Raw genomic sequence first — 17,901 nt, 5'->3', positions numbered from 1 at the left:
TTAATAGCTTAGAATTTTGTACAAGTGACACATAAATAGAAGAGTGCATACCTTTCCGTGATTGGTGCGATGCTTAAGTTTATTGTAAGAATGAATTAAAGTCATACATGCAGGTATTAAGGTACATAAATATTATGTAATAATGTGAATAGAAGTTATTAATGCGAATAATAATAATAGTAATAAATCCATGATTAAAGGACATCAAAGCAGACCAAAAACCCATCACCAATAAAAATAAGTAATATGCAATAGAATAAGAAAAAATGAGGAAAGGCCAAAGTTAAACCAAGATTTTAGTTTTGTTTGTTTGAATGGTTGTTGTTTTTTCACGAAATAGAGTGTTAATTAAAAAATAGCCGGAAATTATAAATGTGCCATTGCTAATTAAAAGTGTAATTAATAATAATGAAACCAATATATGGTTGAAGCAGCAGTTGGAAATATTAAAGAAAGAAGTGCAAAGAAAGGATCAGAATATTACATACATGCATTTGTATGTAGTGAGATAAGTAAATTATTATTATTATTTATTTTTTTACAAAAAAGAAAACCACAATATTAAGTATTTAATGCCATGATTTGCCGTCTACTTTTTCATATGTATAAGTATTATTTTTTTTCAATTATAATTTTATTTTTTGAGTACGACTTGGATATGATGATGAATTATGATTATTTATTTACCTTGACTATTATTATTGCTATTGGTGGGTAAAGTGTTCTTGTTGCTAATCTGGGTACCTGTGTAATTAACGTTCCATCTATTAACCGCAAAATGTTGATTCGCAGTCACAGTGACAACCGAGGGCATTGGGAGTTGAGGATAAGTATTAGCAGTGATGTGACAAATGGGGGAGTTGGAGAGAAACTTCATGACCATACAAATGTCATCAGGGATGGAGGAGAACATCATGGGAGACTATAAAAAAGATACACATATATTGCATTATTTAGTATTACTCCATTGAGTAGGGATGTGAAAATTGTCGAAATCCTCAAGAGCATGTAATCATATTAGCGAGTAGAAAGCACTACATTTTATACAGTGATCTCTGTTAGTAAGATAATATGTAGTCCATCAAAGTTGCTAACATATGTCAACTTTTCTTTTTGAGTTACACTCGAGGATTTAGGCAATTTTCAAATCCCCATAAATGATATCTTTTCCCAAGTTATTGTGCATGTTTTGATACCTATATCTATACATAGAACACATACTCTTCTTCTTTCTTACTTTTTTACCAACTAAGGGTCATTTTTTAGAGTATAACTGTTATTAAATTAAAGATAAAATTGAATTAAAACAATCGTGTAATAATGAATGTCTTCTGAGGGATTTCTTTTTTTTTTTGTTTCATTTATTTATTTTATATTATTATCAGAATAATAATATAAAATAAATTAAAATTAAGTTTGTCTGTCTGTCTGAGGAGACTTATTTTTAGTGTGTACTTCAACTCTTAAAACTGTTTGAATACTTGATCTTAGAAATAAAATAACAAACAATGTAGGAAGTGCATAGGTAAAGCTAACTGCCTCATCTTAAAAATGAAATGAAAGGAGAAGTTCATATCTATATTAATAAAGTAAGATTTGTCTTTCTCTTTGTTGACGCCTAATAACTCCGAGCAATGCGGGTACTCCCACTTGTTAATAAATAAAGGTATTTTCATTTCTTAAGAAATTCATTACACGATTGATTTATGTGTATAACAATACTTTTCTGAAGATGAGAGCTTAATTAGATATTAATAGTCAAAGTTGATTGTTTGCATTAAATTGAAGGATTAATTAGTGATATGGAGACTTAAAAGTGAATAAAAATTTAGCCATGTAAACCAAGATAATGAGAATAGAAAAAATCATTGCTATCCTGGAATTTACCGTTACAAACATAAGTAGAAAACAAAGGACTTTAGCAAACATTGTCATTTGGACTGAGACCCTTCAGTCAATGTAAAGAGCCTCAAATCAATGACGACAGTGGGGTAATGTTGGTAAGGAATGACCTGATGAAAAGATTTTAATATGGACAAGTATGAAAACAGACACAATAGTAATTAATAAATTGAAGTAGATGGACCCTTCCACCAGGTATGCAACCCAACAAAAGCTGTGAATGTCCATCAACATTTTTTGTTTTTCTGATCTTCTCGTTTTTATTTGGTTATTTGTGTTTCAAATAAATTCGTAGATTATATGAAACTTTTGAATTATCAAAATCTATGTACGCCCTTCAAATATGATAAATTGAAGTATGCACAAATACATGCACAAGGACTTATGGATTGAGCCGGTATAAGAAATTACAAGATGCATGGCAGAGCTCCGTGGAGGATGTGGCTCCATGAGGAGTTGTGAAGGGGTTTGTCCAAAGTTTTTGATTTGATTCTCAATGGCCTCTCTCATAAAGGGATCTGTCATAGACTCTAAATCCACACTTCCCTCATATGTTAAGTAATAATAGACATTTGTAGCACGAACAGCCTCGGGTCCTAATTAAAGAATGAAAAAAAGAAAAGAAAAAAAAACATATTTAATATTGGTAGAATCAATAAACATAAACATAGAAGTGATTATTATCTTTTATTATTATTTATTTTTTTCAGGGATGATTAGAGAAAAAGAAATAAATGTAACAAATTTGATTCCCATGGAAGGAAATAGGTATGTAAGTAAGTACATGAATTCATAAATAAATGTAAAGTATACATACAAACATACATATATCAAGATGGTACCTACATACCTACATACTACATAATCATTTGAAGACAAAACAAAAAACGATCAATATTTTGTTTTTCTTTGTTTTTAGAGAGGGACATGGAAATTCCTTGGAGTGAGGAGTTTTGTTTCTCTACATACATACATAATAGGTATATAAAATGTATGTGCATTCTAGTACACAAATACAATAATATCCTTCTTACCTCAAGCTCTACCACAGATTATGTATGTATGACTATTGTGAATATCTATAAAGGAGAAACATACAATAGATTAGTTATTATGTTGTAGGTACATACTAACAGAGTGCACACGTACGTACACATCTTTTTCATTTTCCTCATTCTCCTCATACCACCACATAGCACAAATGCCGCCCTTACTATAGGTAATAGAGTCTTTCGTCATTATCATAATAGAAGAAGAATAAGATATTCTTTTCATTTTGTCTTATTAAACTGTCATTGCCTGCTTGTTGTGCAAGACGGTGGATAAATAAGTCGTATACATCATAATTAGACATGAGTACCCACTATTAATTATGTATATTGTACATATATAAGTTAGGTAGCGTCTCCCGCTTGTTTGTTTTTTGACCACATTATGGTAATTCGTGCTAGAGGGCATCAAGATAGCCCTCTATTCTCAACATTTATGGCTCATTATTTCCTTTTTTTATATACATAGTACTATCAATTTAAAAATGTAAAAATGGGGTTGGTATTAAAATTTGTACACATTAAACATATTGTTCCATGCAAATATTAAAACTATGGGCCAAATATTATGATTTCATTGTTGAATAAGTTTTAATCGAAAAAAAAATATACTAAATATAGTGCCCCTAGACTAGGGGCATCTGCAGGATTATATATACATATATTTTTTTTTTAAATTAAAAAAAAAATTGCTGCTTAATTTGCTCGAATGACTTTTTATGAAAATAAATCCTTGAAAAAATTTTATTCCGCTTTCATCATTATTATTTTTTTTTTTCGATAGCCATAATTTTTTCAGGCCTGAAACAAAAATTACTTCATTTCGCACCATAAATAATCAACACCTTTATATGATTACTGATATATATACATATATATGATAAACATTTTGCCTCAACACTAATGATTGAGCCCCCGAAAAGGAACTAGAAAATCCACTGTTTTAAAGTATACATATGTTGCTTAAAATATTGTTGAATGCAAGATTTTCATCTCTTTTCCTCCTTTTAGATTGTCATTATCAAATTAACGGTTTTTGACTTGAAACAATAACAATTATAAAACTGTATTCAACAATTGGTATAGCACTGAGACTCACATTCCCATTGTAACACATTGTACTGTTTGTCAATCCAAGAAAATGACTTTCAGTCAGCTCCAGCGTCAGGATTTAAAAAAAAAAGAGGTTTCATTATCTTGAGAGTGGGAGAAGGAGTTGTCGAAATATAACTGAGCCACTATTTGAGAAACACTAATTTACTAGTGAACATATAAATATATGTACTATACTGAACAAAGTATTTTGCCCCTACCCTTTCTACTTTAACTATTATGTAAATGCCCTTAGAGAAGAAGAAAACAAGAACATGAGACGATAAGTAAGGTAAGTAGGTAGAAGCATCTAATTATTATGATTATTAATTAATTAGAGAAGCTAAGAGAGAGAGAGAGAGGAGAGTAATAACTAATAAACATCTTCAATTTGTCAGATGGAACTTAAACACAAAGGAAAAATGAATCCCACACACACTCACATAAATGTTGACCAGATACATATAATGAACCTATATTTAACTAAATACATAACAATAATATTATTCAGGTATGAAAATACCGCTACTGATTCTTCAATCCTTATTCACCCCCAAAAGAAGAAAAAGAAATATCTCAAATATTTAAACAACATAGTTAGCTATGTGATTAATTGTCTTATCTTTGTGGGAACGACTTTCTTTCCGCAACTTAAAAAAAAGAAGATACTTAATTATGTTATTATTATCAAACTTTGTACATAACCTAGGAAATCATTTTTTTTTTTTTTTTTATCAAATTTGGTTTTTGCAAGGGGATTGGGATTATTCCGTTTTAATTTATAATTATTTTAGCATTTTCTTTGTATGACAGCCTTAGTATAAAAATATCCTATCTAGTCACTTTTCAAAAATTGAGTTATGACAACTGTTATCATGTTCAGTTTCTCCTGGACAGAATTGAAGAGTTGTTGTTTTTAAAATTCTACTCTTATTATTGTGGCTTTTAACATATGAATGTAATAATTTCCCCTTTAATTTGGCAAATATTTTATTTACTAGTTATAGCATATATTTTAAAGAGCTAAATATTACATATTATCACTTTTGAACAATTGCGAAATGTCAAAGTATGAGATTTTTATTATTAGACAGCGGTCAATTTAACACACTTTTTAAGGACTTTTGCAAAATGCTTCTAACATATAGATTATATATATATATATGTAGAATCAACTCAACCCTTAGTACAATAAAGGAAATTGTCAAAAATTCCACCTTTTAAATCTAATGGTTAGCTTTTCTTCTTTTAGAGCTTATTCTAAAACATAATAGGTTGAAATTATTGAAGACAAATAATTATCTTTCGACCCATCTTCCAACACTTAACCAATAATTTAAATTTTTTTTGGATATTTGCACCTGTCTTCCAAAAAAATATGGTTATCAGGCAGAAGGGATTTCAACCTATTTTTAAAAAATAAACATTTTCTAGAGGATAAGGAGTTTATTAATGGTTTGTGATTTTTTAAATAAATAATTATGGAGTTTAGAGAAAACACCGCGGCTCAGTATTTGTTTTTAAGCATTAAATGATATTCAATGGAAACGTAAATACTAGTGTCGGGTCCGGGTCTGAAAATCCTAGACCAGTCTGATACCGATATGATTTATAGAGAGCTGCACTCATTCCGTCCTCTAGAGAAGTTCGGTCTATATCTGTCCGAAAGAAAAATGCGGTTTGGATCGGTCTTGTAAAAAATCAATATGGAAAGGTCTCAATTAAAATTCAGTCTAGAGCCATTCTATAGAAAAATTGTTGATGACGCCATGTGTTTTTCAAAATTCTGAGCATCAACACACTAACGTCATATATGGTTCAATGTTTTGCATAAATTGCATTTGTACAGCTCATAAATTAGGATAGGAGATAAAATCGGTCCATAGATAGAGACCAAAAATCGGTCAACGATTTGAAAACGATTAAAGCTCGGTCTAAGTTCTAAAATCGCCGTCTGGTCCGAAATATCAGTCCAAATAAGTCTAGAAAAATCACTAATGACAAAAATGGAAAAAAATCATGTCTTTGACCAAATCTCAACACTAGTGATAATTGATCTTGTATTTACAAAAGAATATTTGTGTTTAAAAGGTATAATTCAACGGCAATGTTAATTGGATTTTAATTTATTTTTTTTATGCAAAAATGGCTAAAATGTACATAATTACGTAATAATGGAAAATATTGTATTAAGTGAATAAGAAACTATTTATCATCATATCATCTATTTGAAATTATTTTTGCCTCAACAAAAAAATTATATTCAAAATGGATCCGAAAAAACTAATGACAGATTTGTAATCAACGTGTCATGTTGTACTACAAGATTAAGATATGGAACTGAATATATATATTTGTTGTTGAGTTATGTGAGTAATTGACAATAGATACGTCAAATATAATACTTTTAATATATGGATCATCTATTGAAATTCCTATCATTGCATTTAACTCATCACAAGTATGTAGATGCCTTAAATACATCCTTTAAAATGTATCTTCATCTCATTTGTTCATTACAATTTAGACACGTTACAACTTGCACAAAATCCAACATAATAAAAAGTAAAATTTTGAAGACTTGTGCAATTTAAATTTGCAATTGTACATATAGTATGGAAATATTTGATCCTTTCCTTCCTTCATTCATTCCCTCAAAATCTATAAATGAATCATGGATTCCCAAGTCAATTATAATTTATTTCATTTCCATTATTTCAAATATGAGTGGTATTGGAAATATGAAAAAAGAAAATATGTCTCTTAAATGTATGTATTTGAAGATATGTAGTATTACTATTATTATTCTTATTGAGAATATTGTTTATCCCTCGAGAGAAGAGAATTTTAACCTTTTACTTGACCTCCCATTTACAAAAAGTTAAGTTTCTTTTTTTCCCCTCATTTTTTAGTTATTGTTATTATTTTGTTTTAGCTATGTAATGAATGATACCGGGGTCTTTGGCGACAGAGTTTCCTTCCTGCCTGACTCAAATCACTTACACACATACACTAAGTAAGTATGTTATGTCTAGATAATAGCTGAGAGAGAGAGAATAAAGAAATGTTATCGCCTTTTTCTCAAACAAAGCATTTCAAATATGCGCCTGAATTCGCCCACTCCCATCATAACAACTTACCTCGTTGTTTGTAGCCAAAGATGAGATCAATCCATTGATGGATTTGACAAGAGACAAATTCAGATTCTAGTGCTTGACGATTGATCCGTACAAATTCATGTGGAGTAGAGGCCCATGGAGGAAGGTCTACGTCGCCCACATCTACACCATCATCCAGAGATCCTAGTTTGTAGCCATTCATGTTAACAAACATTTCCGGTAGACTAAAGAACTCTGGGATGAGTTCTTTAACATCTGAGGTGTCCCTTTGACAGTTTTGCCAAGAGGTTTTGATGGAACTGAATATCCTATTGGGATGATCAAATTTTCCCCCCTGGAGCGCCAGAAAGAGGGAAGTGAAGGGCTCTAAACGAATAAGGTAGTTGAGAACAAAGGCAGAGGTGGAATAGTGTGTTCCATAGTGGAAGGGCGGGATTTGATCACTTTCCCAAGAGTTGTAGCGTTCCTCAAAGTATTGTTTTCTAGCGGGATTGAGAGCACCAATGGGCTTACTCAAGTCTCTGTAATTGTTGGGAGAGCTGAGATCAATTTCGGAGTCTTCATAATTGGTGAGGACCCAAGGGAAAACGGGGTATTGATTCAAGTCATTATAGGTTCTTCCCGCGATGGTATTGAGGAAAATGAGATACTCAAAGTTAGATATTTCTCTTCGTTGCCACTTTTGTGTCATGTTGGAGGCTCTAAAGAGTTGTCGAGCAGACATTAGGCTGGCACGCCGTGTCTGTGGTATTCCGTACTTGATCCCCACTCCGACTCGGGGAAGGACTTTGATGACTTTTTTGACTGTGGTTTGATCTCCAAATGCAAACATGATTGAAGCTGAGAAACAAGGAAGAGAGAGAGAGAGAGAGAGGAAAATACGAATTAAATTATGTTCGATATTAAAATAGAAACATCAAGTATGAAAAATGAGTTTTAGTAGAGGTAGTCAGTCCTATATGTATGACTGAGTATATACATATATAAATGTATGTATAACAAATGTTTGAAGAGGGAATTGTGTAATGATCAAATGGAATATACGGGGATAAATGCGTACATGTAAAAACATTTATAAAGGAATAAAAAACAATAAATATCAATTTCTGTCTTTTTATCATCTTAGAGTGGATAGGGAAAGAAAAGGCGAATGTTGCTGTTGTTGTTGTTGTTTTGGAAGGAGTTGTACAATTTACACACACGCATACATACATTTATATATATTACATATATAAAACATTAATTTTTGAAGAGGGAGAAAGTTAATGCAATTATCTTAGTCACTTACTCCTCGATGCTAGGAATATCTCTATAGCTGTGTTTTGTAGAAGGTATCTCCTTGAAAAAATGGCTCTTATTTCGCTGAAATACCATTTCCCATGTAAATGATCCGTGTACCTCAATACCTGCAAGCATAAAAAAAACTCATTAGAGAATCTAAACGATGGGTACCTATTCCTTCCCCCTCTTTCATGAGAAGGAGGCGGCTGGTCATTATGCAAAACAAAATGGTCATTTATTAAACATATACAATATACATACATAATATTAGTGTTGTACCAACTCGGTTTTACTCCGATTTGAGTCCTTTTTTTTTTTTACTCAACGAAATTGATAGCCGATTTCAAATCTTAAAAAACCGTTCAGTTTAATCATTTTTTGCGAGTCTTGGTTTAACTACGCAAAATATTTTATTACCTAATCATTTATAACGAAGATCCAACCTCATCTTTTAGTTAAAACTGTGATTCAGTCTTTGTTTCTTTTTTATTTATAATATGTAGACTAATGTATGTAGGTACATTAGTCTACACCTAGGAGAGTGAAGAAAATAAAAACATAGCAAGGATCGACTAATGAATATTTAGGACCGTTGAATGGTAAAAGAGATAGGACGGATCACGTACTAATAAATATTAATGCTATTCTGAAGCCATCAAATTGAAGGTGGAGGACGAGACGACTCGCTGCTCCATTTCTAATTTATTGACTAAAGGACGGACGGATCCACCCGACTTGATTCGAATCGCCACAACACTACATATTAATATTGGGACTACATACAAGCACACATGAAAATCAACATGGAGAAAGAGAGAGAGAAAGGAAGGGAACAAAAAATAGTGAGATTGACCCCCTAAAGGTAAATAGTTTTAAATCTATTATATCTATAAGTACCTACATATATATGTATGTATTTCAATAACAACAAGAATAAGAATAATAAAAAGAAGAGGAAACCTTATTGAAAATGAAAAAAAAGGAAAATAGCTTATTAATTTAAAACATACACACACAATGGTTGTTGGTTTATTTGTTTTTGTTATGAGAGAAGAAGAGACCCACCGCAATGAATTATTATGATGAACATGGAACATACTTAAAGCACCATGCGGTCAATATTATTATCATTATGATTATCGTTTATTTTGTTTATTGTTTTTATTTTACTGCATAGATACTAGTGGGTACACCACCCATCAGTGTGATGAAGCATCTACGTACAATGAAAGGATGGGGTGTTAAACAGTACGATGAAGATGATGATGACATGATGGTGAAATCTATTTCTAACCAAAAAGAAAGAGAAGAAGAATGAATCAAAGTTGGAATGAGTCTAGACGGACATAAGAGCCACAAATGAGTGGATATTTTAAGGAGGAATATATGTAGTATGTAGTATGTAGTAGTACCTACAATTAGGGCATCATCCACATATATATTGACGAGGGTCGGAAAGAAGTAAAGAAAGAAAGCGGGTGGTTTCATATGGATTTGAATGGGGTGAGCAAAGTACCTAGATATTATTTATCTCTTTTCTTTCATTTTTCATTTTTTTTCTTTTTTTTTCTTTTCTTTCAAGAGTAGGAAATTCTAATTAAAAAAACTATCGGAGGAAGAAGAATGCCCATGATTCATTCATTCATTCATTTGTCGAGTAATGGGGGATAAATGAAAAATGTTGAGGTATAGTTACCTCATACATAAACAGAAAAATATCACCAAACTTCATTACAAAATCAGTAATTAACAAAATAGTAGGAATCGTAATTTACAGGATATGTAGATCGAAATTTGTATTACGCAAAGGACTCTTCAAGAGATACTGAACCCCTGGCTCCATATACATACACTATGATGCATTAATTGTTTACTTTTTATCATTTTTTTTTTTTGCTTAAATCATATTATCTTTTCATTTCAGTTTAATAATCTGTAATCAAACTCAAAGGTAGTTTCCTTATAAAGACTAACCAATCCAGGACACTGACACAAAATATTTAAATAATATGACTTAAACTATTCTTAATACTTTGGATAATGTCTATGGTGGGTAGAAAACTTCTTAGCTTTAGACATTCTTCCAAAAAGGTTAACAGAGTTTCTATTCTTACTTAGACTAGGACTTATATATAAAAATTAACATCAAATGATTGGCCATATATTTGATAAAAAAACATATTTACAAATGGACATAAATTAATTTTGCCTGACTTATGCAATTATCCCTACTTGAGAATAAAAATGTCCCATAAGGTCATATTTCAAAAAATTGAGTCACACTTACTGTTCTCTTACAATTTATCTTGAACAGTATGTATAAAGTGGTTTTTCTTAAATCCATCTCTTACTAATGTGATTTTAATATATCAATAACATAATGTCCCTGATATATTACTGCAAATCTATTACCCAATAAATATAAAATAAATTGTAAAAAGATACATAAGATTATATTTCGCCTCTCTTGAATAATTGTGAAATGTCCAGGTATGACATTTTTATTCTAAGGCAGCATTATACAAATATCTAAATATTTTTTTAGGAAAATTAATGCTGCAAAAAAGAGTTGGGATATTTTAAAAGGTTATTTTAAGACAATTTGTTATTCTAAAAATTTGAGTAAGGCTAATGAAGTAATGTCAACAAACTACATAGGTACTGCTGAATAAGTAGATTAGAAGCAAACTCTCAACCAGTTTGGGAGCAGAATATAATACTCTAAGCAAGTAAGATTTTGCATATAATCAGTGGTAAAGCTAAGGTGAGGAAGCTAGCAGTGAGAGGTGACAAAAGGCACCTTTTATATTATATAAAATAGACACAAAAATGAGTCCTTGGATAGTGGTGGTCCCACAATGCCCCCACTGGCTCCAATATGGCTCCTCATTTAAAGTTTTACTCCTATTATTGATAAACGTATCTAGTTTCTGCAATTTGCATACTTATTAGGAAAAAGGGGCCTTTAAAATACAAATATAATAAACTATATATATATATATGTGTATCCCCTTTTTTAACTTAAGAGTAATTTGATTCGAAATAAAGAAAACTATGGATTTCTTTTAAAGAGCATATGCCTTTACATAAGAGAAGGAAATTCTAATTGGAATAGTATTGGAGTAAAAAAAGTATGTATTTCCTCAATCATTCAGCCATCCTAAGCGGAGGGAGAGAGATAATGATTTGTTAGAGAGTCCTAATAGAGTTTACATTGTACATACAAAAACAGATACGATGGTGATGATGCCGTGATCAGAGACCATTCAAACAAATATGTAGGTGATGTAAGAGAGAATTATTGAATTTTCTTTCATTTTTAAAGAAATAATAAATAAATAAAAAAGAGATGAGATGTGAACAGGTGTAACAATATATAATAATGTATTTGGAGATAGACTACATACATAGTAAAATGATTCCTTTTTTATTTTATTTCTACCCTCCTCACCCCTAGTATGTATGTATGTATGTATGAATATCTCAACAACAAAGTACATACATTAAAAAAATAAATCAAATAATATGTGTTTCATATGAGGGAGACCCTTGGAGTGATGGTGTGGATCTTATGGTGGATACATGTAGGAGAATCACATCATCACTTTATTGAGAGAGATAGAATATGTACAACTTATTGAAGTGCATCATCATCTGATGTTTCTTCATCACAAATATATGTAGAATTTGTACATATTTGTGCCCTTTGGGAATAGTCTTAGTCTTTCTCCTCCTTTTTTGAAGAGTTGGATGGATCATCATCATCATCCATGTTTTTGAATGTGTTGTTTTACGTATGGCATGTTGAATGTACATTTGTGACAAATGAACATGTGTATTAATGTAGTTATTATTGGATACATTGAAAAATTAAAGAGTTATAAAAATTGAATACATTAGTTAGTATTGTGTTGGTTCTTATTCACTGGTCCATTCAGTCCTTGGAACGAGTCCTTAAGACCTTCGGTCTAAGTATAAGTTTGCAGGACTGATAAATAGGACCCGTCCCGTCTTCAGTCCTAATTAAGGACCGACATAACACTACATTATATAGTGTATACTATATAATGTAGTGATATTGACGCATTTAAAACGATGCTATACTAAATTGGTAATGGAACCGGTACTTGCAATGGAGTTATGTTATATATATATATATATAACATAATTCCACATAATAAAATAAACTAGGATGGAAATATTGAAAAAGAATCCAATTATCTTTGGTACCTGAATCGCTACAAAATGTACAAGTGGCCATAAGTCCTTATACTGCAAGTCCAAGTCGAGTCTCAAGTATTTAAATATTTTCATCGAGTCCACTTCAAGTCCCCAGAAAATAAAAAATACTTAAAAAAATATTTTATATCCAGTGACAAAATTGAAATGACTTTCGAGTACAAGTAGAGTCGCAAGTATGGAGTTAAAGAACCCACAACACATACCAAAACTTGACCAAAATAATTTACATATAATTGACACAGGATATCAATTGGTCCCTTAATAACAACAAAAAACCAAGCTTAAACAAAATCAAGATATGTATTTATTTAGCCAACATTTCATAGAACTGAGTATAAAGTAGCGTTGTACTCGTGACGATACTTTGATGGATAGTACAAAGACCTTTCTCAAGAATCACATCACCAATATAGCACGTCAATTATGGACTTAGTTTTTAAATTTATGAGATGCGTTCGGAATCCCACGATTGGTATCTATAGTTTATATAGTTCTCAAAGGGGTCGATATCAAACCTCTTTGAAACAAAAGGTGGTGGTGGGTTAATGATTCTGAAAGGAACTTTGAAGCCTCCAGCAATAAATTTATGATAATAACAATTTATAAGCAAATATTTGGTCTGCAGTGTAAATAAAGTGATGCACATAAGTGGAACCAATTGCACCTGCACACATTGATGTAATGTGGTTGTTTAGGCTGTCAGAATTTGCAAAGACTTGTTAATTTGTAGAGCTCGACTCCTCTCTTTCTGTCAGTAACGTGTCTTGTCAGGTTATCCCCATGAAAAAAGCAGTATTGTTCCTTTTTTTTTTTTTAAAAGATTGATAAAAAAAATTGGAGGCGGTAAACAACTCATTGACCCCTCTTGTGATTACGCCAAAAATTCATTGACAATGAGTTTATAAAGCTTGATCATCCCTCACCTAGAGCCTCAATTTAATGTATGATACTTTATTTGGCTCCAATATACCCTTTCAAATACGTTATTAATTTTCCTTAATTATAACATAGTAAAAAGGTAGCTATGTAGGTACCTGCAAGATGCAGAATAGTCAAAGTGTCAATAAATTATATATAACTTTTAAATACCATACACAGTTTAATATAAAATACAATACATTGAACATACATTCCCCACCATCCCTCCCACTAACATGAAAGCCCATACTTGTTCTTTTGTTTCGTATGCTGTTTACCATTTTATGTATACCTCTTAAAAGGTATATATATATATATATATTTACTAGGTATAATCAATTAGAAACTACGACATTTCCTTCTTAGCAAGTCCTTGACAGAAGAAACATCATAATCATTTTGAGAGAGCATGATTGCAATATTGCTTTCCCCTTGGGTCTCATTACATATCATGAGTATTTTATTTATATATATATATGTAAAACTCATTTGTTAAAAAGGAGTCTCCGCGATCAGATATATATACCTATAGATAGATATATATATATATAAACAGATGTACGCACAGACTAGCAAGATGATGTGGGCGCAGAGCTGTGAAATTAAATTTCATGTATAGTCTATACATAGTTATAAAAAGACACATTTTGAAGGATTTGCTCTATCGAACTGGAAAGAAGTTTTCTTTCTATTTTTCTTTATAACATTTGGAATGAGTTTACGTCGCCTTTATCCATACAACTTACAAGGTAGAGGGGGAATTGTACATAGTAGTAGTAGTAGGAATCTCTTCATTTTCTCCATGGATTTTTGGTTGATGGAGGAGGGGGAATACGTAGTATAGATATATATGTAGGAGGGAAGGAAATGGGGTTATAATGAGATTAAAGATACATCAAATTACAGAGGACTGAAGACTAAATATATACATATCTCTACATATAGTTATGTTATTGTTGTTGTTTTTGCTCACACAACTCAGATTTATAAATGTTTTATAAATCAAAATATCTATTGAATAAAAGCCCCTTGTTTTCTTCTAATGATCCATCAAATTTCTTATTTAGTTATTGGAGCTTTGATTTCTTTATTTCTTCCTTTCTCTTCTCTTTTCCTTTTTTAGCAATGTTTAGCAAACGTAGGTGCATGTATCGATCATGTTTCATTATTAAAAGAGAGTAGATACAATCCATTTTATAGCAAGTATTCTCTTTATATATATAACCTGTATTATATTCGTAGTAATATATTAATAATATGTCATAAAAATATTCACCTCATTGCATTTTCCATGCTTTTTTTGCTTTGTTTTTAACAGGTATACATATATTTTCCTTTATATTTATTACATATGTTGTGTACAAGTTGCAACCAAAAAATGAGATGAGTTATTTTAAAAGAAGGATACACGGTTCTTGGAATGAGGGTCATACAATAATTGAATATTTGATGGATGATTGACATACTAAAGGTGTCATTTTTGACTATTTCATTGAAAATTTCTAAACTATAAGTATTCTGTCAAATGCCCAGAGTTATAAGACTCATAAAATACATAATAACCATGTAGTTTTAATAAATCAAAATGAAAATATAGTATTAATAAATCGTTGGTAGTTAGACTGACCAATGTTGTAATTCAATAATGCCTTTTAACTTTAGGACAACTTGTACAAGTGACATATATATGTACAAATACAATAATTAAAAAAAACATCATCATCAAATTTCTCAATTCACCCAAATAAAAATCATGCGTGCAAGTAACTGTAAATGAACTTTAACGATATTCTTTGAATGTATTGCAATACTTTTACTCATTTCGGTACCTGAAGCGCTACGAAAATATTGGTGTCAAGACAAAAATATATTGCACAAAGAGCATATTAGTGAATTCTCTAAAAATCCAGATAAGCGAATGTGGAAGAGAATTTCATCTTTCAGAAACTTTCAGATGAGTACAATTATCTGTTGCAAATGAGAGAGTATTATGTTATACCATCATATGTATCCCTCAGTGATATATCGAGACGGATATATGGACGTCAATATAAACATTTATGAACTTGCGAAAATTGATGCAAATAATCAGCGGATCCAAGTAGTTTTTCTAATAATAATGAATATGCATGAGTCATGTATCCAGTGTTTAAAAATGGGATATTAAGTCAGAGATACTTTACTTATGATATAATTACTTACGGGCTAATGGTTAGTGATGGATCATGTTCACAAAGAAGTATGTGTGATCCATATTACACAAAGTATTGTAGCTACAATCTACATAGGAGTATATAGATACTTATTATTTAGGATAAACAAATTCCTCATTCTTAAAAGAAAGAAAAGGAAAAAATTACGTACACTGTACATACAGAGGTACTTACTTATATTATTGGCGAAGGTAATGTCAAAACAAACAAATAACAACAACATTGCACCCCCGATCACCACCCACCCACCCACAAAATAGATAGAAATATTCAAGACAAGATTTATATAGAACGTGGTTCATTCTCGTCTACACCTGTCGGTCCTTATAAAAAAGGGGAAATGGATCCCTCGTGACGTCAATGAAGATTTTATTTCATTTGTAATTATTCAATTATATTTAATATAATAAAGTATGTAACAAATGAATGTGTTCCTATTTATTTGTATTATAATGATGAACGGATTATTTTTTTGCATAGGTAGTACATATGTATTTGATATTAATTATATGGCTTACGATATTTTAAGGGAAATTTAAAGGACGGAGAGTTGTAAGATTCTAAGATTGGACTGGACCAAAGAAATCGTGTCCCATACAACACAAACTGCATCATCATTCATGCTTCCGTATGAAACCCCTTCTCTTTGAGATGTCTCGTGAGGGAAAAGAAAGACTGAGTGAATAATGAGTGGGTGGGTGGTCGAGTAGAGTTGACAATCCCCCAGATGAAGATGAAAAGGAACAATGTTCCAGACCTCTTTTTAATTACTATTACAATTATAATAAATAATTGTTCATTAAAGCTATATATATATGTATTGTAGGTATTCGTTAGCAATCCTCCCTCACCAAAAGAAAGGCTTTACTCCTTCTTAATTTCTTCCTTCCTTCCTTCCGTCTCTGCTCTTCTATGTGGAGAATGTATCTACTAGTGTTGAGACTCGTTCCAAGACAGAATTTGCCCCCTGGTTCGGTCTTACATAATTTTTCTGTACCGTTTTGAACCCATATTTCGGTACAGACCATAGACAGAAATTGAATGGTTGTCAAAATATGGACCTTTTTTTTTGTCTCAATAAATATACTGATTTTCCCCCTATCCAGTTCTATGAGTTGTACAAATAAGAACTTTGCAACATATTTAACTTCATATGTCTTCATTCTAACGAACTTGACAATTTGGAAAGATAGATAACGTCATCCACAATTCATTTATAGAATTGCTTTTTAGTGGTTTAGACATATTTCTTGTTGTTTTTATTTTTGAGGACCGAGTTAGTTGCATCCCCTCAAAATCAAAAGGATAAAAATGTTTTTCAGATCGAACCCCAAGCCTAGTATGTTGTATCTACCTATGGCTACGTAAGTGGAATCTACTTTTATGATGGGAGAAGAGGATGGATAAGAAGAACAGTCAGAATAATAACTGATGACAAGTATGTCGTCTTGGCTCTTAAAACAAAACAAAACAAAACATAGAAAAAGAGACAAAGATTGAAAGTGGAGATAGGCAACAGCTAAGACAAAAAACGAAACGAAATGAAACAAAACAAGGTTAATTTACGACTCCTCTCCTCTTAGTTCAAAGATGGAAAAAGATACAACTTACACATACTCAAAAGAAGAAGAATAAAAAAACAAAACAAATATTTGAAGAAGAAGAAGAAGGGGGAAGCAATAAGCCTCCTAATGCAAAAATCATGACTCTACTATGTACCACTAATTCATTATAGGTTATAGCATAACTCTATAGTCTATAGAAGTAAATACTAAAATACCCAACATCAGTGGGAGGCACTCAAAACACAAGAAGGGAACCACCACGAGAGGGAAAAGCTGAAGGGTGGTCGGAAGAGTCTTTCTTCCTTCTTCATTCCTCATTATCAAACCACCTAGGGATCAACTTGTGTCTTTGAAGAAAAGAATACATAGTAGGCAAGAGAAACGGGTTTGTTGTTATTATTATGGTTAATGGTGGTTTAGAGAACTAGAGAAGAGGAAAACGACATGATGGACGACTTCATGAGTTTCTTCATCTGGAAAATAAATACATAAAATGATCTTAGATCTCTCTCTCTCTCTC

The 17,901-nt window shown here is 31.4% G+C and overlaps 1 protein-coding gene across 9 annotated transcripts in view; it reads right to left on the bottom strand.

The window, feature by feature from the left end:
- rg (A kinase anchor protein rugose) overlaps window positions 1-17,901 on the bottom strand; it is a 54,248-nt gene that overhangs the window by 3,838 nt on the left and 32,509 nt on the right. For 6 of the 9 annotated variants that reach the window (XR_011780503.1, XR_011780502.1, XM_071889020.1 and 3 more), the window contains 4 exons: window positions 8,451-8,568; window positions 7,184-8,002; window positions 2,314-2,498; window positions 688-922 (listed from right to left, as the gene is read on the bottom strand). Coding sequence is in view for 7 of the 9 variants with exons in the window: in XM_071889020.1 (XP_071745121.1) it covers window positions 688-922; window positions 2,314-2,498; window positions 7,184-8,002; window positions 8,451-8,568 (1,357 nt within the window). In the remaining 2 variants the exon portion in view is untranslated. The remainder of the gene's footprint in view (window positions 1-687; window positions 923-2,313; window positions 2,499-7,183; window positions 8,003-8,450; window positions 8,569-17,901) is intronic. The other 3 variants (XM_071889022.1, XM_071889023.1, XM_040715187.2) reach the window with 1 other exon arrangement.

This window comes from Lepeophtheirus salmonis, chromosome 6 (genome assembly GCF_016086655.4).
Source record: "Lepeophtheirus salmonis chromosome 6, UVic_Lsal_1.4, whole genome shotgun sequence".
NCBI lineage: Eukaryota > Metazoa > Arthropoda > Copepoda > Siphonostomatoida > Caligidae > Lepeophtheirus > Lepeophtheirus salmonis.
Note: the sequence above shows the minus strand (reverse complement) of the source record. Positions and strands in the feature narration are given on the sequence as shown.